General features: G+C 34.9%; 1 protein-coding gene and 1 long non-coding RNA gene across 3 annotated transcripts in view; one reads left to right on the top strand and one right to left on the bottom strand.

Moving 5' to 3' along the window:
- Window positions 1–25414, bottom strand: part of si:ch211-198m1.1 — a 31651-nt gene extending 6237 nt beyond the window's left edge. The window contains exons 1-2 of the mRNA NM_001328094.1: window positions 24791–25414; window positions 19711–19792 (exon numbers count right to left, since the gene is read on the bottom strand). Coding sequence (NP_001315023.1) covers window positions 19711–19792; window positions 24791–24869 — 161 coding nt within the window. The 5' untranslated portion in view covers window positions 24870–25414. The remainder of the gene's footprint in view (window positions 1–19710; window positions 19793–24790) is intronic.
- Window positions 2750–5753, top strand: LOC137490529 (uncharacterized). Of its 2 annotated transcripts, XR_015480629.1 has the most exons (7): window positions 2750–2850; window positions 2955–3062; window positions 3853–3935; window positions 4056–4110; window positions 4210–4285; window positions 4360–4536; window positions 4870–5753. It is a non-coding gene; the product is annotated as an uncharacterized LOC137490529 (long non-coding RNA). The 2 variants fall into 2 exon arrangements; XR_015480630.1 differs by lacking the exon at window positions 4360–4536.
- Window positions 25415–25742: the final 328 nt, after the last annotated feature.

Here is a 25742-nt window from a genome sequence, read left to right as displayed (position 1 = left end):
CTTAATTACCAGTGTTTTGAACAAATCTCTTGAAAATATTATTCAGTGTTCAAACTTTTAATGGGATAAAGTAGGGCTGCACGATAATGAACAAATCTGACATTGCAATATTTCGTTTTTGTGTGATATACATTGCGATATGAATACAATTTTGTTGCATTCAAGCAGCAGGAGAGAACAGAACATAAACATGTTTGCATATGAGCCCCTGCGTAATGCATATTTCATCTGTCCTTGACACCCAGTAACAACCTCCAGTCTCGAGTCTAATTTAATCTTATTATCAAGGGTGCTGTTTTTCATTCTGCAGACATCTCTACTGAGCAAACCTCTCTCACATGCCCAATTATTTCAGATAACACAGGTAAAGCATGAATAATTAAAAATGCATACTATATACACACCCACATTTGAGTACAATGGAAATGGTTTCATTGCATTCGTTTTTGTCCACTCTTTTAATTCAGTCAAGCCATGAACTATACCAGGAGTGCAAATGAACTTTCCTCTGCTCTTCCAATTAAAGGAGGAAGGTGTGTCATTTATTGATCTGCGTGTGTGAGTGACAGCTGAACTGCGGAGACTTGATTTAAATGGACATTTCCTAGAGGAGGAAAATCAGGTTGAAGAACGAAAAGTCTCTGAAAAGGTTTAAACGTACCTAAAAACAAAAGTCTTCATGTCATTGCATTACATAACAAAATATCAACCGAGGCTTAATGGACTAAAATTAAATCAACACTACACGATAACTAGCAAAACTTAAAAAAAATAAATTAATTAATTAAAAATAAATTTAAAAAAAGAATAAAAAAAAACATTTAAAAGCTGAACTAAACACTAGAGGTGGCAAAACACCAACAACTTTTAATCCGTTTCATGTAAACATTCGGTTCAAGATTATAAATGAATGCAGATTGCTATGAATTTTTATGATGAAACAATTTGTAAACTCAAATATGTAAATATTTTCCCAATTCAATCTCATATTTCTATTTAAATGGCTTTTAAATGTAGTAAATGCGATAACATTGTACTTGTACTAAAGTATATGGTTTGGCAAGAGCTTAAAACCCTGCAAAAATAAAAAAGCATGTCTGCTTTGGTAAATAATTTTTTTGAGTGTGTTTTTTACACAATTGGTTAGGTTTTGTGTTGGTGGGATGTTATTATCAAACATGGAATTGTGTAAATGATGTGAATAAATCAACAGGGAACTAAGGACAATTTTTTTCCACAACTGGCTGGAAATTTCCCTCTAAAACCCTAATGAAACACTAGAAGCAAAGTAATGTAATGTTTGAGAAAATATCACCACAGGTGCATAGTTTTCAAAAAATTACTTCTCAAAAGAAGTTTAGGTTTTTTATAATCAAACAGCAGTTAATGGAATGTGGTTAAAGGGATAATATGTTGATTTTTATTTCTTTTTTTTGACTTATGTACTTACATTATCCCAAATGTGTCGAAGAATGTTCGAATCCAGAGAAATCAGCAATTTTATCTATAACACAGACTGTGTGCTGTGTGTTTATGCTAATGAGGTCATACACCCTCAGTTTCTGGTTTGATTTTATTACACACTTTCAAAAATATAGGTACACGAGCTGTCACTGGGGTGGTACCTTTTCAAAAGGTACACATTTGTACTTGAAGGGTCCATATTGGTACCTAAAAAGTATGTATTAGTACCTTTACATTTTCACTTTTGTGCTTTTTAGGTACTAATATGGACCCTTGAGGTACAAATATATACATTTTGAAAAAGTACCACCCCAGTGACAGCTGGCATACCTTTATTTCTGAAAGTGTAGAAAACAGAGAAACACACAAAAAAATGCTTTAATATGGTGTGTGTTTTACTGCATTATAACAGAAGCCTAAAATATATTTAGTATTAAAAAAAACAAAACTGCTTCTCCACAGGAAGTAGATAACTGTGGCATAATAAACGTTCTGCTGCTTTTTTTCCTCCTTGTCAGACTCATTTCTTATGAGCAATTGCTTAAATGTCTTGTTTTACTTACTATACTTCATGCTATATAATGATAATATTGAATAATGCCGAAAGCTCATCTATGACGGTGATTTCAGCAGGAGTGCTGTACACTCTCAGAAAAAAAGGTACAATGAGGGTACAATTTTGTTCCTAGAGGGAACAAAATATATAATTGTACCTTTAAAGATCCCATATTGGTCTTTAGGGTACAATTTTGTACCCAAATGGGCTATAAAGGTACAAATGTCCAGATTTAGGTTTGAAAGGTACATTTTTGTACCTTTTATAGCACATTTGGATACAAAATTGTACCGTAAAGGACCAATTTGGCACCTTTAAAGGTACAATTATATATTTTGTTTCCCTATAGGAACAAAATTGTACCTTCAGCTCATGATAAGATCAAGACACTATATAACACTAATTTAAATGCATTAATACTAAACATTAACACTAAAATACATAATTTAAAAATATAATAAATAAATAAATTGATTGAATTAAATATTTTAATAATTAAATTTTTTTTCATGTATTTAAATTACATTTTTTTCTCAAAAATGTTAATAATTTAATTTATAATTTAATGTAATTTTAATCATTAAAAACGTAAATACTGGTCTTTGCTTACTGTTTAAGACCCTATAGTTTATGGGATGTAGAATAAGAACCATGCAGAGTGACAGCATCTTCATACAGGTGGTGATGTTGCTGTCTCTTTAAGAATTTGGCTTGTTGAGACGTTATAGTAGTGTTTGTTACTGAGGCGGTCCGTCGAGTATGCTGGGTGTTTACACAGAACTTCGCACGCTTTTCAAAGAAAAGTCTATTTTGGAGTCCACACTTTTCAGGTAAGAATGCATTAAAGATATATTTTCAGTCTCATTTTTACATGTGAAGCCGTGTTCTGTTGATTTTGTCTGACTCTCGGGTCTCGGCTTTCCCCCGCTTTTAGTGCTCCGGGCTGGCCTGCAGGATGGAGTTTGCTAAGATGTCTGCTGCTTATTAAAGAAGTTAATACAATGTGATATCGAAGTCACCGAGGGACATAACGTTATAGACGGTGAGTACTATATGCTGTTAGTTTTATCGGTGTAAAAGTTCCCTTTATCGCCTACGTTACGTATTCGCGCCTTATATCTTACGTTACGTTACTGCTTTATTAATAAGTGTTGCCATGGCGGAATATAATCGCAACCCAATTAGCAAAATACACTCGGGCCAGTTGCGGCGGCAAAAGCGAGCCGACGCTGCCGTATCCGTGCACCGGAATCGGGCCGTGAGTAATGTGCGGTGTGGCCCGGAGCTCGCGCGAAGTCTTCATATACCTTGATATAAAACCTTTTGTTATTAATACTGGGAATTTGTAATTATCGATAATGTTTTATATTTTTAGGCCATTTTCTAGCCACGGTTGACCGCTGAAATGTAATTTTAGACGGTTATATAAGTTACACCACCATTTTGTGAAGAAAAAATCACAATTTTGTCACCGACAAAGCGACTGATTATGTAAACGTGGCTAGTTACAAACGTGGCGTACATATCTTCATTTCAGTGTCTAAGTTACATTAATGTTGAGGAGTGTCCACAAACTCTCATGTCCAGAATTGGTGCTTTACTATCGTTTAACGTTATACTTATGTTAATGTAGAGTTATTAACATACCATGTTGTATAAATCGACGTTTTAAGTTATACTTTGTTTTTTAATGTAATAAGTTGTCTCATCTGTTCTGAAACTGGTACCTTGAGCTATTTTACCTATTTTATTAATATCTCAAAATAAATAAATAGTTATTGCTTTATCTTATTGCTTTCCAGAAGTTTTTGAAGTTTCCAATTGTCTTTCAGGACAAGATTGAACAACAGAATGCAGCCTAACAGCATCAGACCAATGAAGGCATGTCATATGAAAGCATGGCTCAGTACAAGATGTAAGTATGTCTCATTATCTATACCATGGTTTTAATGGCTTACATACTATTTTAAATTTGTAGGTTTTTACTTACAAACAACAATAAATGTACACCCACATGTTTAAAATTATTTTCTAGGTTTTCATCGAAAGATGAGAGATCAACTGAAGAATGCTATTGACCTGACTCTAAGGTACTCTTTCTAAACTTTCTCCACTTGATTAATATTATTAAATTCTAGCTTTGGATGGATTCCTTCATATTTGTTTGTATGCCACATCTTATGTTCCAGGAATTGATTTTACAGCAGCACTTCTCATGTTGCCAGCCTTGTTAAGCGAGACACTTCAACATTTCGTTGTGCTCCGGTGCGCATGTTGTTTTCTGTTTAGTATATGCTGTGATAAATGCATTTTATAATGCTTGATATTCTTTATATTAGGATGACGCAGTGGGTAGTGCTGTCACCTTACAGCAAGAAGGTCGCTGGTTCGAGCCTCGGCTGGGTCAGTTGGCATTTGTGTGAGGAGTTTGCATATTTTTCCAGTATTCGTGAGGGTTTCCTCCAAGTGCTCCGATTTCCCCACAAGTATAAAGACATGCGCTGTAGCTGAATTTGGTAAGCTTATTTGTCTGTAGTGTATAAATGTGTGGTGAATAAGTGTGTCTGGATGTTTCTTAATACTGGGTTGCAGCTGGAAGGGCATCTGCTGCATAAAACATGCTGGATAAGTTGGTGGTTCATTCCACTGTGGCAACCCCAGATTAATAAAGGGACTAAGCCAAAAAGAAATTGAATGAATGAATGAAATTTATATTAGTCTTTTAATCTGTGATACTTTTTTTTTTAATCAGTGAATATTAATTATTTGACTTTCTATGCATGTTGATTTTCTCTTCATCAGTGATAGAGTGACTGATATTAATGTAATTATTGCTTTGTCATTTACAGTGAACCATCTTCACCACATCCAACAGTTCAAGTACAGGAGGAGGCCACCGACTGGACAACTGTGTTAACAAGACGAGTCACGGCAGTCTTCAGAGTTGATGGGATTGCGATTGGCCGGGCTGATGATGTGGACGAATATACATTTTTGACATATCCATCTTATTAGAAGATCACCTTGATGTTTCTGCAGTGGAATGTTTTGAATGAACGGCGGACGGTGACAAGCCTCGATCTACTCCAGTTACCAGAGTGATCAACCTTGTTTTTTGTTTCTTTACATGCTCTTGGGATAATCACAATCATCAAGTTACTCCAGCACACTGCTATCATTCATGCATAAAGCAAATTTTTTAAATAACTTGTGGTCCTAATGACTATCAAAGAACATTTTCCAGATATGAGTGCTTTACATGTCATGTTTATCAAAAGCATAAACACATATTGTGTTACAACTAATTACAACTCCACTAAAGGAGTAATCTACTGATGTTGAGGAAGAGGCTACTGATGTATTTGGTTTTCTGCACTGTTGAAGCAATTTATAGAGAAACATTGCCTTCATTCTGAAATTCAGAGAAAATGTTGATGACAAATTATTTATTATGACCGAGTATTCTGACTAAAGACAAATACTTTGGACTTTATAAAGTGCAGTACTTGATGTAGCCTGTGTAATGTGTTTATAAATCTTAAACAGTATTCTTGTGGTCTTTGTATTAAGTGTAGATTATTTAGTTTTTATTCTTATCTAAATTGTTCTTTTTACTGTTTTACATGTCTGCTTTATACTTGCTGTGTAATTTTATTTCTTAACACATTCAGTTGTAAGTTGTAATGAAATATTTCTACATTAATAAATAAAAATGGACATCTGTGAACCAAAATATTTTATTTATTTATTTGTGCATGCAGTCACCAAAGGATCAAAATGCCAGGGTCAGTACCCTGAAAATACTATATAATATAAAAAGGTACATTTTTGTTCCTTCAGTGTCTAGGGTACAAAATTGTCCCTTAAAGGGTACAAATGTAGAAGGTACAATTTTGTACCTTTAAATAGAGGTACAAATTTGTACCCTTAAGGGTACCACCCCAGTGACGGGCCATTTGTACCCTAAAAGGTACAATTTTGTACCTTTTTTTCTGAGAGTGTAGGTTACAAATAAAGACTACAACTGCCATGACTCCACACTCAAGCCTGGTTTATACTTGTGTCGAGTGATTGGCGTGACCCATGGCGGCTGCCCTGCGTGTAGCTGTGCATTTATACTTCTGCGCGCTGTTTGTTTTGCTCTGCAATAACACTTCCAAATCGCTAGCTGACAGTAGGTTCTTATGTTTCTTTGTGTCGAGATTCTATACTGGTGTTTTGTTTTTTCAGAAAGCTACCTTAATGTTCAAGTAGTTAAAACGTATTCATTCAGAGATGGGAATTGGTGGACGTGCAACAACTTTAATTATAAGGTAAACACAAAACTTTCGATTCGATACTTGTAAACATTTGCTCCAATGAGTTTGCATGGCTCTGGGTCCCGGCCACTCTTGTTAGCACTACCAAGCAGACCAATCACAGAGCTTACAATACGCGTCTTTGCGACGTGTAGTTACTTTTTTTGAGAGGTATGTATCAGAGATAATAGCATACTGGGCCTTTATGTCTCTAAAAATGGAAAATTGAAGTCATTTAAAAATCAATAGAACAACAGCAGTTTTGATGTCATTTGGTTTGTGTTACAAAAAAATTACAAAAATTTAAAATCAATCATTCTCCAAAAGTGTCCAAATACTACTCCTGAAAAAAGCAGAAAACAACAAGCTTTCCTTTCTCACCATGTTGGACTATAAAAAGACAAAATGAAAAAGCAAACGTACTGTGTGTTCTCTGAAAATCTTCAATGTGACCAAGAAAATACACTTGAGGAACTCCAGACACTGTACAGCTATTTAATAACTTCGTGCTAAACTTTGTGCCTAGAAATGACACTTTTAACAAGCTTTGGGCTGCTTCTTGTTAGTTGTAAACCATCCTTTATTGTTGGAAGCAACATCACCATGATGTGCTCTTGCTCTCAGTACCTCTGACCAATCAGAACTAACCCAAGGCTATTTTCAACATATGAAAGTGAGGAAATGAAGTGAAAAAAATAAACAGCAAACATTTAGACAGACATGACACTTGAATATTTTCTGTGGCGGGTGATGTAGGAAAGTGCATACGGCTCTTTCATTTTGATTAGTGGAGCTCGGTTACGGACTTGAACAAGACCCAAACCTCACATTTTAAGCTTCAGAGCGTATCCGTTTGTATTACGCACATAACTGACTACTCTTTTGAGGAGAGAAGTGGGCTTGTGTACTTTTCCAAGCAGCCTGGCTTAAAAGTTTGGCTGGGAAGACTCTAAAATGGATAGGAAAACTTTGCAATAAGGACGACACCTGAAGTACATCTGAATGTTAGCGGCATGGAGAAAACACACACACACACACACACACACACACACACACACACACACACACACACACACGTGCGCACACACGCGCACGCACACACGCGAACACACACGCGCACACACACACGCGCACACACACACACGCGCGCGCACACACACTTTACCTCAATTTTTAGCAAATGCATGCAAGGTCTTTCTTCTGCTGGACACAAAAGAAGATATTCTGAAGAATGTTTGGTAACAGAGGATGTTACCCAATGACTTTCATAGAAGGAATATAATATCATTATTAACTGCTTGTTTACCAGCATTATTCAAAGACACCAAATGCTAAAAAAATACTAAGACCAAACAAACAAACAGACAAACAAACAAAAACAAACAAACAAACAAACAAACAAACCAATACTATATAAATAAATTGGGTGTAAAGGACATATGGTGTACAAAAAAAGTTCTAAAATTTCTTTCCCATCAGGATTTTTCAGGGACATCTTTTATGGATAGGGCTTTTCTATAATAAGGCTTTGGAATTAATCGAATTTCAACTTTTGACTGGAATGATTACTGTGCCCTATCCGGCAACCTTTCAGGCAGTCCACATTTTTTCATGAAATTTAGTTTTGTTACTTTAGTATTTCTGTGTGATATTGAGAACTTTAGAATTTCAAGATCTATGAAATGTACAGGTGCAATAGCAACCTACATTTATAAAGAAAAAATAAAAATCTTATATCTTGACACAAGTCTCCTCATATCTGGATAACAATATACATGTAGAACTATTTCAGTAAATTCAATCAATTAATAGTTGATATATACCAACTGCACCAAAAAGGACTGTTTCTTTTTTTTACATTTTAAAGTATATACTCAGAAATGTACTCAGGATCATATTTTTCACTTTATTTAGAACTTCAAGGCAAATACTTGATTAAAAATATAGAAACATCAAATAAATATTATTAAAATTTAAATTTAAAACACTACAAAAATCGAATGATATACAGCATCATATTGCACAGCCCTAACGTGATAATAATATACAGTATATAATAATAATAATAATAAAAAACAATAATAAAAAACAATAATAATAATAATAATAATAATAATAATATATCGTAAATAATCAAAAAAAATTGAGCAGCCCTACTCTCTTCTATGTCTTTGATTTCCTGGGTAATGTAGCAATATTCAGGTGCAGAAAGCGAAGAATCAATACAACAACATTGTGCCTATCAGAAACAGAAGGAATCTATATCAGTAAAATGAACTCAGACACCCAACATGCAGCGTGCGCTCGGAGTGCTCTTGTGAACAAATTAAATTAGTGAGTTTGGCTGGTGCACTGGCTCGGGTTGAATACCTCTGCCCTACAACCTTCTTGATCAGCTTTCCTTCCGACTTGGCAACAAAACAAAGGTGATAACAAGGTCGAAGTAAAAGCACTGCATCAGAACTTTTCTTTTTTTTTTTTTTGAAGCAGTCAGCTCTACTGAAACAAAGTTGTTGCCTGGCCCACAGCGTCCCTATGAAACTAGAGGGTAATCTATGGGATGCCAGGCTGTATTAGGAATGATTTAACCTGCATGTCCTCCATTGGCCCTGGGCACCAATACAGAGTATCGGTTTCCCCTCGGCGGCCGATGGGCGGAGGAGAAGAGCAGGCATAAATCCGTACCCTCCATTATGGATGAAGTAGCAGACAAAGAAATAGAAGTAACGGATTTTCAGACAGGCAAACATTTAGTATTCCAGCCATAAATAGTGACTATAAAACAAGGCCTTGGCTCAGGCTCTCAGAAGGTTCTCAACAAATCAACTTTGCAGATTATTGGTGTGGCAAGGGCACCGTTTGTCCACACACATAAACCTGTGGGACAAAAGTGTATTTCTGAGAAGATGCCATAAGATTAAAGTCTGCATGAACCGGAAGTTGCTGAAGCTTTTATTTCAGTATGTTGATGTACTTATAAGTGAATCAGAATATTGAGAAGGGACGGGGCTTTCTTCTTGCACATCATTCCCTCATAGCACACTAATGGTAGGAGGGGCGTGGTTAAGAATGTTGTGGTGGAAGCCGTCAAAATGACATCATCAGGGAATGACAGATGCTCCAAACGCAGAAGCAAAAGGTTTTTGACTGAAGATTACACAAAACAAAATTTGTGGATTAACTTGCACTGATTAATTGTTCACCAAAAGAATAACAATGTGCGTAAGCAAAATAAACATGGTAAATTTTGATTTCACACAAACTTTAATGCTCATTAGTAGTGGGAATGTTTAAGCATCTCCAGAATTTCAAAAGCAGAAGCAAAAACTTTTGAAGTTTTGAAGCAGAAAATCAAGGGAAGTACAGGGAAAAAACTTTGAGCCTGGAATTTAACCTGGATCGCTGTGTGCACTTTGGTGCTATGTGTCAATAGGCATGGGACGATAACCATTTTCAAGGTATACCACAGTTTGGTAAAGTGAAGTTTTTAAAACCACCAAAATTTTCTGCTATACCGTTCCTAAGGTGTGTGTAAAAAATTTTTTTTACGTTTTATTGTAGTTTTTTAGGACAAGAGTATCTCCAGCTGAAAACATCTCCAAAGATGTCGTTTTAAATTGTGAAGAAATCTTTGTCTTGGTAACTAATGAAGACAGCAAAAATCAGCGATTCTTTTCAATTATTAAGTCTGACACGTTTACTGCTCCAAAAGATGTTAAATGTTTCTCAAAATAAAATCTATTTTGTTCAAAAAGGAAAAAGTTGTTGTTTTTACCCGGACATTTAAACAGAATATAATTTAGAGCAGTAATCACAATACAGTGAAACTGTGAAATTTTAATCCAAGGTTATCATTCCGTCAGAATGTGTCAGAGCACTTAACCACTAGGCCAGGGGTGGCGCTGTCTGGTACGGGCCCTATGAAAACATTTTGTGGGTGTCATGGAAGAAAGTGAGGAGCTTAATAGCATCTCTGAAGGCCCCAAAACGGTGTGGGCCCTTAGAATCGTCCTGACTTAGCAGCGGCCCTGCACTAGTCTACTGGTCATGATTGGATCAAAGATGTTTTTAATGTTTTTCAATGTTTAGCGGTCTTTTATGCTCAGTAAGGCTGCTTCTGTTTGATCAAAAATATAGTAATTTGTGAAATATTATTAATATTTACAATAATAATAATAATATGTTTGTATTATAATTAGGGCTAGGCGGTATATCAGGTTCTGGGGATATATTGATATTATTCCCCAACGCGATGCAGTATTATCCAATATTGTTTATATCAATATGGTTTAAGGCCACACGTGCGCATTCTGCGCAAAACAGACCCCTCCATGGTAGGTACTGTAGCATGCGAGCTCCACTTGCACAAATCTGCGCATGCGCAAATGAATGATTCACTCCATGAGTCAAACAAAAGATTTGTTCAAAATGAACGAATCATTCAAGAACGACTCATCACTGATGCGACATGGAGGACTCAATGTGGTTCTTTTCTATCCTACAATTTTTTTGTTGTGTTACTATTTAAGTGGGTTCCTTTAATGCTCTGATGATGTAGCTATGGTTTCTATGGTTCTGTTTACTTTGTTATTTGCACAACAGCACAGTAGTGTTTCCTGTTAAACAGAAAAAAAAATGTACTGTATTTATTTATCAAAGACTTTGTTTACAAAGTGAAATGTTGTGCAACAATTAAGCAGGAAAAAAACCTGTACTGTATTTTATTTATCAAAGATTTTGTCCAGCTGTTATTTTTTATGCAGCTGTTTATTTGTAAACAAAGAGGGGAAACCCCTGTGTTTGAATTATATCTTACTCAAAACATGTTTAATAATGTTTTAATAAAGGCTTGAACTTTCAAGTAACCATTTATGGAAAAATACCAGATATATATCCTATACCTTCATTCCTCCTAAAAATATTTGGATATGATATTTGGCCTATATCACCCAGCCCTAATTATAATTAGTACTGGGTAAAAATGAATTGTGATTAATTGAATCCAAAATAAGTTTGTTTTGACAATGTACAGGGGCTGAAGAATATCACTGAAACACTGGCCAATTTTGTGCTGGAGGTTTCATGGATAAATTTGAGCAGCCTGGTGGCCAGTCTTGATTGATTGCACATTTCACCAGTAAGAGCAGAGAGTGAAGGTTTAATTAGCAGAGTAATTAGTCCTTCTTCCAGATTTGCTTAAAATATTGCAGTGCACACAACATTGTGTGAAATTTCAGACGTCAAAAGAGGACAAATTGGTGCATCTGTGACCAAGACAGCAAGTCTTTGTGATGCATAAAGAGCCACGTTATCCAGGGTAATTTCAACATACCACCAAGAAGGACAAACCACATCCAACAGGAGTAACGGTGAATGTAAGTGGAAGCTAACCTGGATTGTAACCAAAAAAACATAAAACCACAGCTGCCCAGCGCACTACAGAAATAAATGTGCACTTCAAGTCTCCTGTTTTGATCAAACTTGTTCATCAGGAGCTCCACAGGGTCAATATAAATGGCCAGGCTACTAGAGCCAAACCTTTGATAACTCATGCCAATGCCAAACGTGCATTTCAACGGTGCCAGTAATGAAAATTTTGGACTGTGGAAAATGCAAAACAATGCAACCTTTACTGTCTTTTCCACATCTGGGAGAGTTATGGTGTGGAGAAACCAGAAATAATCCACACCCAGACTGCTGCAAGCCCATAGTGAAGCATGGGGGTGGATCAGTGATGGTTTTGGCGCCAATATAATGGCCTAAACCCAATACTTATACTATAATGGTGCATCACTGCCAAGGATGAACCATTCTGGAGGACCATGTGCACCCAATGTATCAAACATTGTAAGCTGATGGCAGTGCCGTGTATCAGAATGATAATTCACGATACACACAGCAAGACTGGTGACAGAGCGGTTTGATGAACATGAAAGTGAATTTGAACATCTCCCATGGCCTGCACAGTCACCAGGTCTAAATTTTATTGAGCAATTTGAGGTGTTTTTGAAGAGTGAGTCAGGAAACCTTTTCCTCCACCAGCATCACGTCGTGACCTGGCCACTGTTCTACTAGAAGAATGGCTCAAAATCCCTTTGGCCACTTTGCAGGATTTGTATCTGTCATTCCCAAGATGAATTTATGCTGTATTGATGCTGTGAAACAGGCCCTACACCCTAATAAATTATTGTAATCTAAAACCAGGTGTTTCAGGTTCATGACGGACGGACGGACAGATTCATATAGTCCCCATGTGGATCTTTATTAAAGTTCAGACATTAAAGGTCAGCAGACAGCAGGATGAACTATTCTCTTTTTGTTTATTGATCATTTAATCAAGTGTGTGTTAAAGGTCATGTAGACGGAGGTCACATGACGCACCTGCACTAACCCGTCTTCACGCTCTGCTCCACACGACACAGACAAAAACAGACCTTTAGATGCTGCACTGTCTTCCAGCACTCTGCACTTCATTCACACTTCCTGTTAATTACTTTGGCCAATCAACACCTTTCCAGGCCACTTCCTCCTAAAGAAATTGCGTCTTTATTCAACATCTCTGGTGGAGATTGCAGATATTCAGAGGGAAAAAAACTAATCAACTTATCTTCCAGATATCAAAATGTAAATATGAGCATTTCTAACTTTGAGCATTGCATTAGTTATGCCATTTGTCATGTTCAATACTGTAAATCAAAAATAAAAATGTATGAAGATTATTCTTAGCTAATTTTAACTGATGTGTTCTTGGGTAGTTTTAACATCAGAAAGATAGCCCTCTAAGCTAGTTTTTAAAAGTAGATGGTGCTCTATGCTAGTTTTTAACAGCAGATAGTGCTCTAGGCTTGTTTTTAAAAGAAAATGGCGCTCTAGGCTAGTTTTTAACAGCAGAAAGTGCTCTACACTAGTTTTTAACAGCAGATGTGGACATAGGGAAGTTTTTGACAGCAGATAGTGCTCTAGGCTCATTTTTAAAAGTAGATGGCGCTCTAGGCTATTTTTTAAAAGTAGATGGCGCTCTAGGCTATTTTTTTTACAACAAATACAGCAAATGGCCCTCTAAGCTAGTTTTTAATAGCAGTCAGATGGCACTTGAGGATAGGTTTTTTAAAGTAAATGGCGCTCTAGGCAAATTTTTAACAGTAGAAGGTGCTCTACACAAGTTTAACAGCAGATGTGGACATAGGGAAGTTTTTAACAGCAAATAGTGCTCTAGGCTCATTTTTAAAAGTAGATGGCGCTCTAGGCTATTTTTTAAAAGTAGATGGCGGTCTAGGCTATTTTTTTTACAACAAATACAGCAAATGGCCCTCTAAGCTAGTTTTTAATAGCAGTCAGATGGCACTTGAGGATAGGTTTTTTAAAGTAAATGGCGCTCTAGGCAAATTTTTAACAGCAGAAGGTGCTCTACACTAGTTTTTAACAGCAGATGGGGACTTAAGGGAGTTTTTAACAGCAGATGCAGCTTCAGGCTAGTTTTTAACAAGCAGATGCTATTCTAGGCTAGTTTTTAACAGCAGATGAAGCATATGGCACTCTAGGCTAGTTTTTAACAGCAGATGGCGCTCTAGGCTAGTTTTTAACAAACAGATGGCGATGTAGGCTAGTTTTTAAACAGCAGATGGCGCTCTAGGCTAGTTTTTGACAGCAGAATGCGCTCTAGGCTAGTTTTTAAAAAACAGATGGCGATGTAGGTTAGTTTTTAAACAGCAGATGGCGCTCTAGGCTGGTTTTTAACAAACAGATGGCGATGTAGGTTCGTTTTTAAACAGCAGATGGCGCTCTAGGCTAGTTTTTGACAGCAGAATGTGCTCTAGGCTAGTTTAACAAAAAGATGAGGTTCTATGCTAGTTTTATCAACAGTTGGCGATCTAGGCCTGTTTGTATCAGCAGATAGTAATCTAGGCTAGTTTTTAGCAAGAAGATGGCACTCTAGGCTAGTTTAACAGAAGATGGTGCTCTAGGCTAGTTTTTAACAGCAGATGAAGCAGACGGCGCTCTAGTCTAGGCAATTGTTGTTGTTTTTTTTACAGCAGATGAAGCAAACAGCCCTCTAGGCTAGTTTTTAATAGCAGGCAGATGGCACTTTAGGCTAGTTTTTAACAGAAGATGGCGCTCTAGGCTAGTTTTTAACAAGCAGATGGCCCTCTAGGCTAGTTTTTAACAGCGGATGGCGCTCTAGGCTAGTTTTTAACAAGAAGATGGGGCTCCATGCTATTTTTTATCAGCAGATGGCCAGTTTTTATTAGCAGATGGCGCTTTAGGGTGGTTTTTAACAAGAAAACTGTGCTTTAGGTTAGTTTTTAATAGCAGATGGAACTTTACCTAGTCTTTAACAGCAGATGACGGTATTGGCTAGTTTTAAACAGAAAATGGCTAGACCAGTTTTTAAAAGCAGATGGCGCTTTAGACTATTTTTTAACAAGCAGATGAAGCAAATGGCGCTCTAGGCTAGTTTTTAAACAACAAACGGCGCTCTAGGCCAGTTTTTAACAGCAGATGGTGCTCTAGGCTAGTTTTAATAACTAGATGCTGCTCTAGGCTAGTTTTTAACAAGCAGCTGGTGATCTACGCCAGTTTTTAACAGCAGATTGCACTCTAGGCTAGTTTTAAACAGCGGATGGCACTCTACGTCAGTTTTTACCAGAAGATGGCACATTAGGCTATTTTTTAACAAACAGATGGGCTCTATGCTAGTTTTCAACAGCAGTTTGCGATCTAGGCCAGTTTTTAACAGCAGATGGCACTCTAGGATAGTTTCTAACCATACACTCGAATGCTTATGTGGAAGATCGCTTGCGCGTTCAGCGGAGTCATGTAAGTTGGCTTTTATGTCATGAGATTAACGTAAACACAGCTCACTATGAACAGTTGTAATTCGCTTAAACCTTTTCTAACTTTAACAATTATTTTATGTTTGAGTGTCATTCGTAAGGAATTGGATGCAAGTAGAGTACAGCTCAGTTTGTAAGGCTTACATCATACCCTGATGTTAAAAACCAAGCTAAGAATCCATAAGCGATGAAAAGTGACACATTTTGAAAATAAAAAATAAATAAATAAATGCAAAATCAATTTCTCAAATGACTTCGCCACATCTCTATCCAATAGAAAAGCAAAATTATCTAATCAACTCCAGACTGAAAAAAATGCCATACATTTGTCTTTTTTCAAAAGAATTTTCTTCTCTATTGTGATGTATATCTGTGTCACGATAAAGAAGAAAAGTTTATTGAGACCTTTGTTTCATGTCAATGTCAAGTCAAAATCAGGCATGAAGCACTGTGGCCTGATTTGCCACCAGTGATCAAATGCTGGAGAACTCATTATTGATGTCTGTGACCTCATGACAATGTCAGGCCAACAGTGTAATAAACCTAAACAACTAGCAGAGGCAGAAAGGTAGAGTACTTCATGACAGAGGCCCTAAACAAACTGATGAGGACAGCCAGACAGTCATTGAACTCAGTTTGCCATCTGTCAATAAGTTAAAAGACCTCTATGCACCGGCTTTTTTTATGCAAAATGCTTTGAGAATCCAAACAGAAGAATATTGCAGCTTCATATCTTGCATTATGCAATTTAATATTATTATTAAACCTTTACCATTGGTTACATTCATGACATCGTCTAATAGGCTCTTCAATAAGTATCAGAACACGAATATGAAGAAAATAAGTGTATCAGATTATGACTAAGTATCAGAATATGAATATGGATTTGGTTGCTTATAAAGGCCTATTAAATTATACAATATATATTGTGTTTTGCTTTTTACTTGATTCTTATTTAAAGAATATACAACATTTCCTCATTTTGCATTTAAAGTGCATGTCAGACTACTTGAACATGTTTAATACAAGTGAACAAACTTTTGAACCCTATAGAGCCGCATAAAGTCGTCGCATATAGTTTCTAAGACATATATAATATCAACTAGATCAATACTTTGTTTAAAAAAGCCTGTTGTAAATGATTTTATAAAAGGTAAAAAGTAAAAAATATAGTGGAAAAACTGCCTAAAATATAGTGGAAAAAATGCCTAAATGGCAAAAAATGTTTGTCATCAAAACTAACTTGTTGTGAGCAACAAGCCTTGCACAAACGCCTGATGTATCAAATGTGTTACAAAATAAATATCATGTATATGTATGCAAATCTGGCTTTTTTGGCATTGAACAAACCAATGATTGCTGAAATTAGCATTATGCAATGCATTTTTTCTCATTATTCCTTTACTTCACAACATCTATTCAATCAAATAAAATTTAATTAAAAGAATCTAGTAATTTAATAAAAAACTTTTAATAAACACTAGTTAGCTAAATTTAACTAAAACTAAAAAGTCTCTGCATTTAATTTAAAATAAAATATTAATATTTAAATTGATCTAAAATTATTTAATTAAATTTAAATTAAAATGAAATAAAACGAAACGCTGGTAATTTAAATGTATCTAAAATAATTTCATAAAATAAAACACTACTTTGCTTAAATTTAATAAAAATAATTTAATTAAATTTAACTAAAATAAAATAAAAAATAAAACACTAGTAATTTAAATGCATCTAAAACTATTTGATAAAAATTAACAACAAAATTTTAAAAAATAAATAAAGCAAAAGTAATTTAAAATTGATCTAAAATCATTAAATTACATAAAATAAAAATAACTAGTTAGCTTAAATTTAACTAAAACTATTTAAATAAATTTAACTACATTCAACAAAAAGTTAAAAAAAACACCAGTAATTTAAATGCATGTAAATTCATTATTAAATAAAATTTAAATTAAATTAAATAAAAAACATAAATTTGTCTAAAATCATTTAATGAAATTTAAAATAAAATAAACACAAAACACTAGAAATTTAAATGTATCTAAAATAATTTAATAAAAACACACCACTTAGCTTAAATTTAAATAAAATCATTTAATTAAATTTAACTACTTAACTGAAATAAAACACTAGTAATTTAAATGTGTCTAAAATAATTTAATTAAATTAAAAATACTAATTAATTTAAATTTAACCAAAATTATTTAATAAAATTTAACTACATTTAACTAAAATTAAATTAAAATAAAACAAAAAAACTAGTAATTTAACGTAAACTTATTTTAAATCATAATAAGATAAAAATAAAAAATGTAAAAAATACACAAGGAATTTTTAATGCATCTAAATCATTTACTAAAATAAAATAAAACAAAAAACACTAGTTAGCTTAAATTTAACTAAAATAAATAATCAAAAATAATAATTTTAATTTTAATTTAATTTTATTTTATTTTAAAATCACAAAAATTTTAAAATCACAAAATAGGATAAAAAAATAAAAAAAATAGTTAACTTAAATATAACTAAAGTCATTTAAAAATGATTAAATGTCACTGTGTGCCTAATATTAGGAAAATATCAGAGAGAAAGCAGAGGGGGAAAAAAGACATACGTAGAAATTGTGCTCCAGGAATGAAAGGCCATCATTTACAGTTGATAACCAGTTGTCTACCATGAACATTGACCTTAAAACGCAGTTTTGCTCTGTAAGAAATGAGCCTCAGAGTAGATGCTAGAAAATTGCATTTGCCGACCGACTGTGGGAAATTTAGAGAAAGGAGCACTCAAGACTCGGGGCAGGTCAGGATGACTTCAACTAAGAGCACCTCAGTGATGAGTTCCAGACCATGCAATTAAAGGTAGAGCGCTGAATATCGAGCAGGACCGTGATGGTATTGAGGAGCTGACAGGTTTATGAATGTCAGTGTAACCAGTGTTCCTCCACACCATCTCAATGAAGCGGAGAAGCCCTCTGGGACCATCAGTCAACTCCATGTCAATGAGAAAAGACTGCCGTGTGGCCATCTCGTCTGCATCGTGAGAATAATTTTCAGATTCTCCCTCAACAAGAGGGCAATATCTCTAAAGAAAGCCAGTTAGCCTTTCTTGCCCTTTCTATCCTCTCAATGGCCTCATGAAGACACAAAAACAAATGATATGATACAGTCTCAGTCAATAAAGGAGCAGAGGTTACCATTTTCACGTTAGCAATTAATTTGGGGTGCAACGACAACAACTCAATTAAGCTAGCTTTCACACTCAATTCTGCAACTTCACTACTGATAATTTATTATACATAGACGGCACCTTTTATATATATACTGCATTATAAACTTACCGGCCACTTTATTAGGTATACCTTACTAGTACCGGGTTGGACCCCCTTTTTCTTTCACAACTTAATCCTTTCAGTCTTAATCCTTCGTGGCATAGATTCAACAAAGTATACTTGAAATATTCCTCAGAGGGTCATATTGACATGATAGCATCACACAGTTGCTGCAAATTTGTCACATCCATGATGTGAATCTCCCATTCCACCACATCCCAATAGTGCTTTATTGAATTGAGCTCTGGTGATTGTGTAGGCTAATTTTGTACTGTGAACTCATTGCCTTGTTCAAGAAAACAGTCTGAGATGACTTGCGCTGTTATTCTGCTGTAAGTAGGCATCAGAAGATGAGTACACTGCGGTCATAAAGAGATGGACATGGTTAGCAACAATACTCAGGTAGGCTGTGGCGTTGACACAATGCTCAATTGGTATTAATGGGCCCAAAGTGTGCCAAGAAAATATCCCACCAACAACCATGCCATGATCAAACTTAAAATCACCTGTCTTCCTCATTCTGAGGCTCTGTTTAAACTGCAGCAGATCGTCATGATCATGTCTACATGCCTAAATGCATTGAGTTGCCGCCATGTGATTGGCTGAATAGAAATTTGCGTTTAAGAGCAGTTGAACAGGTGTACCTAATAAAGTGGCCGTTATATTGTCCACCCTATACACAACACCTTAACTCTGATTTTGACTGTAATGGAATAACGGTGACCTTTTATAAAGCTGATTTGAAACATTAATTATTGTGAAAAGCGCAAAACAGAAAAATCTTTAATTGATTTGAATTTGAGTTACGTTGCATTGAGAGGCTTTCAGAAATTCAAGTGTCAAGGTTTTACATGCAGACAGACAAACAGATCAGTTTATTCTGTCACTTAAAGAAATGCGTGCACATTAATATATACATTCAGAACTTTGGAGTTGATATGTTTGTTGTTTTTGGTTTGTAAAAATCTCTTCTGCGCACCAAAGTTACGTTAATTTCATTAAATGAAAAAACAAAGTGAATGGGAATGTGTCATCAGAGCACAACAATGCATTCTGAGAGTTTAGGACTTGGGAGCATGAAAGCTATTGATCTCTATAGGTTTATTGTATCATATATACACTGATTCGCAATAAACTTTAAGTGCTCAGACAGCAAATAAAGATGGAAATTATATATGGAAATGTTTTCTTGTGGCAGCTCATTGATATCCTCTCACTTACGTAGAAGCTGGTTGATTTATTTGACTCGCTCCTTCCACTAGTTCCACTTCAGCACTGAAGACTGAATATTTTGGAATGAATCCTGTAATTTCAGACACACAAAGAGCATTTGCTTAAATAAAGATATTTTCACGTTGGTCAATTTTATTCAGAACGTTTAAAAGATTGAAAAGTATTACTATAACAATATAACGTGTCCTTTCTATATATATATATATATATATATATATATATATATATATATATATATATATATATATATATATATATATATATATATATATATATATATATATATATAAACATGCATTTCTAAACTAATAAATCAGTATTCTGGTAATTTTTTGGTGAGGTGGACCACATGGGAAAACTGGGTTGCTGTTGGAAGTGATATTAGAGAGGCCAGCAGGGGGCACTCAACCTGTGGTCTGTGTTAGTCTACATGCCATAGTAAAAGAGAAGGTAACAATACACTGTCAGTGGGAGCCGTCTTTTAGATGAGACGTTAAACCGTAGTCCTGACTCTCTGTGGTCATTAAAAATCTCACGGCACTACTCGTTAAGAGTAGGGGTGTAACCCAGGTGTCCTGGCAAAAGTCCCGCCATTGGCCCTTACGATCATGGCCTCCCAATCATCCCCATCCACCGAATTGGCTCTACCACTTTCTCCACTCCACCTATAGCTAGTGAGTGGTGAGCGCACTGGAACTGTTGTGAATGCTGCACACTGGTTGTGGTGTGGAGAGACCCCCCTAATGATTGTGAAGCGCTTTGGGTGCATGGCCATACACAATAAATGTGCTACAGTATATAATTAAATACACATTACATACACACAATACAAGTCACAGGATTCCTGCAAACTAAAATCTCATGTATGTGTTTTTATTGTTTATTTTCTCTATACTGTACAGATTGCTGAAAAAAAGTACACAGAAATAAATTTCTTTTTGCCAAATTGTTGCCAAACATTTATTTAGGTTGAATTTAAACAAATAAATTAAATGTATTAATGTTCAATTTAATTTGCTTGTTTAAATTCAGAAAAAAAAAACTTTTAAAAAATTTTTGAAAATCCAATGTATCTTTTTGTGGAAGAACAGAAAGCCTATATCTTTACCTGAACTTCTTACATTTCCAATTCCCATCAACTAGGGCTGTCACTATACCATAAATTTAGACCATGATACTATAGACCATTTCAATGTGGTCATGTCATTGGCCCATTAACATTTCCTGCTTGTTATCGTTGTTTTTGTTAAGATTCTTAAAAATGGTCTAACCAGCTGAAGTATCACGATCCCAAGTAGTATCATGATATTGTATTAATTCATAACTCAAATACACAAAATAAAGCAAATTGTCAGATTTTATAATATTTCACACTTAAATTCAGAATTCCCTAATCATTGAAAACCTATTCTTTGTTATTTGTACAGGCATTCTCTGTTTTATTTATATGTACTGTGACTGTTTGTTCTTAATGCAATAAATAAACAAATAAATAAATCATTGATCCCACCATTTGATCTGTCAAGACTGATTCTACGCAGTTTTGCAGCCTTAATGTAGTCTGTTATTGATGATCTATTGATTATTTGCCTGAACAAATGTATAAGCATTTTAATGACTTTTCCCACATGCAACATTAACTATTTTAGAAATATTAATGACGATACTACCATTTACAAACTACAGAGGCACTGCCAGTATTTTGGAGACTTGTGGTGCTGCTGAAGTACCGGTAAACCACGCAACCCTACCATGAGCTGAATTGAAACTAACTTTGGTGCAGCACATCCTCATCTGCACTAGGGAACCATTATTGCTCTAACACTTACCTTTTAGCTATAGCAGGACCATATTTGAGACTACCTGTTAGAAGAGGCTGACATGCAGGTTTAATTGAGGCCAAGAATAGTGTTTAGACCCACAATATGGAAGCTTCTTTCCAATCTCAGATACAAGCTGGCAAAAAAAAAAAAAAAAAAAAAAAAATTCAACATCTGGTGTTCCCAAAGTGTAGTCAGGTTTATTGTTGAAAATAAACCAAATGAAAACTTTAGATCTGTTGTACAAATTGTGTTACGCTGCCAATGAAATAGTCCTGATTTTGCCACGTGTCAAGGCTGTATGTATTCAAGTCACTGAATCTTTCCTCAGCAAAAGATGTAATCAAAGACATTAAGAAAATCAGCACATAGAGAGGTTAACCAGAAAGGTTAAATGCTCCTTTAGAGGTGTGAACGCCACAATCAATAGACGCCCAGTCAGCGTGTTGAAAACATGGACATCATCCTCTACATGAGAGATCTGAGACTAACCAATAAACAAAGTTCATCTGCAAAAACTCTCAGAACAACATTGAGCGTGCCCTTGAATACCGAGATGGAGAGAGAGTGAGCTATGTAGTCTGCCATCAATACTGACGAAACTTGTCTTGTTTGCTTGTTTGGGTCAAAACTATTAATATCCAACATGGGCTTCAGGCTGTCGGTTTGACCCTTCTGTCGGACAACATCAATCCAAAGGTTTTCTCTGAAGCTGCACCAGCCCAGACGGAGGCCCTCCAGTGGGATGGGGAATCCAGAGATGAAGCACTCAGACGCTCTCTTAACGAGGGTTCATCTAGTAGTTTTATGACGCAATTAAAGGTGATGACCTGACTCTTAAAGGGATAGCTCAACCTAAAAAGGAAATTCACTCACATTTTACTCATTCTCAAATGGTTGCAAACTAGGCATGGGACGATAACCGTTTTCAAGGTATACCGTGGTTTGGAAAAATCAAGGTTTTAAAACCGCCAACATTTTCTGTAATACTGTTTCTAACCTATGTGTAAGATTTTTTTTGTTTACATTTTTTTCCAGCTTTTTAGGAAAACAGTGTCGCCAGCAGAAAAAAAAAAATACCCAAAGATGCTTTTTTAAATTGTAAAGAAATCTGTGTTTTTAAAACTAATGGAAAAAAGCAGCCTGATATGTATATTGCTCCAAAATATTTTAAATGTTTTTAAAAATAAAATATATTTTGTTAAAAGGGGAAAAAAAGTTTTTTTTTTTTTTAAAGGTGTTCGCAAGGTATTAAAATGTCTTCAAAAACTAAATTTAAGGCTCTTACAAAATTCACTGAAATATGCTGCTGTTGGTCTTAAATACTTTTAAACAGGTCATAATTTTCACTATTTGTCAATGTAAATCTATAGCCAATCAGCGCAACCAACAAATCCATCTGAAAAAAAATAGGTTTAACAAAACTAACATTAACTATTTAACAAAATTGTTTAATTGTCTTAAACCTTACATCCTTACAATAACATTTGTTTGAAAGTTCTCCATGTTTTCATGCATAAATTTATGTTGTGCCTAAATGTTGTTTATTATACCCTTTAAAACTTTGAGACATTCTGATTGTCTTTGATACTGTTTATGCCACATTGCATTTGGAAAACTGAAAAGTATTCTGTTTTCGTTTAATTTCCTTTTAGATAAGTGTCTCATTGTGAGCGTCCATTTAAATAAATGACACCAAAAAATACTGCTTTTTTATAGCACTTTAAAATAATCTAGAAGTTAAAGGTGTAGTTACCCCCAAAATAAATATCAACCTTGATTTAGACCTCAGAATTCTGAAAATATTTTATTGTACATTAGAAATAATAAACATTACATTTTAAAAAATGCTATTTATTTTATGCATGAATTATAGCTTTTAAAACTTATATTTTTTAATAGGGCAACCTTTCTTTAAAAAAAAAGACATGTACATAACTAGAGTTTGCTTGCTTTGGCACATTATTTAAATATGTGGCTAAGAAATAACTGGATTTTAATTTTAATTGGGCAAGTTAAAAAAAATCCACTGGTTATTACAGACAATTATTAGCGTTTTGCCCTGTGATAGTCTGAAAATTTCATTTATTGATAATGGTCATATGAAGGAATTAAAAAGTCTCAAATTTGACGCGATGATCATGAAACATGCAGAAACCCTGTTTTTACCCAGACATTTAATAAGAATTTATTTTAAAGCAGTAATAATCACAATACTGTAGAACCGTGATATTTTTATCCAAGGTTATCATACCGTCAGAATCCTAAACCGGCCCATGCCTATTCCAAACCTTTAAGTTTCTTTTGAACACAGATATATTTTGGAGAATGGTATAAACCTGTAGCCATTGACATGCATAGTAAGGAAAACAAATACAATATTGAAGTCAATGGTTAGCAGTTTTTACCCTTTTTCATCTTTTCTGTTTAAAAGAAGAAAATCAAACCGGCTTGTAAGAAGAGAAGGGTGAGTAAATGATGACAGAATTTTTAATTTTAGGATGAACTGTCCCTTTAACTGTTACAAAACCTATTGCACTGTGAAAACACCACATAACTTGTGATTACTGGAATAATGCACTCCTAATGCATAATATTTAATCATGTTGATCAGTATTTGTGTACAAAAGTTGAGGCTGTTACTTGTGTATGGAAATAAAGGTACATCTGGCATCCCGTCTCATGCTCCAGCAACATGTTACTGTCAAGCTGTGCATAATAAACAAAACTTGTAATAATATTAATATTAGATGTGCAGAGACAGTGCTACCAAATCAGGAGTTGGTTCCAGAAACATTTGAGGAGATTAGTGACACAAGCGCTCTCAGATGTTAGTATGGAGCCCCTTGAGTCACATACTTTTAATCCACATAAAAATCAGTCAACATACCTTTCTATCTTATAGACAACATACGAAATCAAATAAATTAAAATGTAACAATTAAACAAAGCATTCACATCAATTTAAAAGCCAATTGTCTGACTGTAAACAGCCAATATCAAAACTTATTACTGATATTTTCCTGTCCAATACATAATTGAAAAATCTTATTTATTTAGCGTTTGCAGGTGATGTAGGCTATAAATCTCTAAAGGATAAATGTAAGTCTGGTTTTGTGTGATCAATTGTCACAATTTTATATTTAAGTTAGTGGCATATCGATACAATATCATTCAATAAGCGCGGCGTACATACAATACAATATAGCTCGGCGGCTATATTTCAAAACAATATTGGGCGCTCTTACCTTCTACCTGACAAGAGGGTGAAGCCATTTCAGGTGTAATTAAAATAACGATGGCGTCATCATACTCCAGAAAATCCATTACAGACAGCAAGAAAAGTTCTCAGATTGTGTAGGATTCTTGTAGTGGAAGTCTTTCAACACAACATTATGTCATAAGCAAAGTAGGGCCAGGTTGCATGAAGAAGGCTATCATGACTAATCACGTGTTTACTTTTTTCTCAGCAAACGTGTATTCATCTAGAAAGTGTCTTGTGTTTTGAGGGTTGCTTTATATCCACTGTATTTAGATTCTAAAAGGAGATCGTCTGTCGTCTTGCTAAAGTGTTTCAGTCCAGTCTTCAACAGTGGCAGAGGCGTTTTCTCCGCTTTTCTGTGCGTTGGTCGGGAAACGCCGACGTGTTTTGTAAACTGCTTTGTTTGCTATGCGTGCTATTTTGTGGAGATTTAACGATTCTTGCTGGTATTCACTGTAAGAATTGTAATCTTCTGATGCGGTTCATCAATTCTAGACACTTTTGTCTCTCGGTGATCTAAACAGGCGAGTTTCCGTGTGTTTTTTGTTCAAACGAAGATGAACGAGGTTCTGCAACAATGAAACAATCAAACCTATGCACCAGTTTACCGCGCAAAAGTTTGATTGGTTAATTAATCAATCAACAATCAATCAATCAATCAACAGTCTTTTTGTCCCAGTAAATATTGGAAGTCAGTTTGAGTTCAAAAACTCATACTGAGAAGAAATAATCTGAAATTAAAGCTGTAACTTGGAAAAGTAAGGAATAAAAATCTATTTTACTTGATGCATTTCTGACTTATTCACCATGACAGTGGTGGATTTAGACATGGGCAACTTTTTGATGTGCCATAAATATTTCCTAAAGATTGAGAATAAAAATATATAAATATCATATATCATTAGCCAAAAAAAAGTTCTTAGTAAAAAACTGTGGCA

Source organism: Danio rerio, chromosome 3, assembly GCF_052040795.2.
Source record: "Danio rerio strain M-AB ecotype USA chromosome 3, GRCz13ab, whole genome shotgun sequence".
Lineage (NCBI taxonomy): Eukaryota > Metazoa > Chordata > Actinopteri > Cypriniformes > Danionidae > Danio > Danio rerio.
The sequence above is the reverse complement of the archived record's forward strand: the minus strand, read 5'-3'. Positions and strand labels throughout refer to the sequence as shown.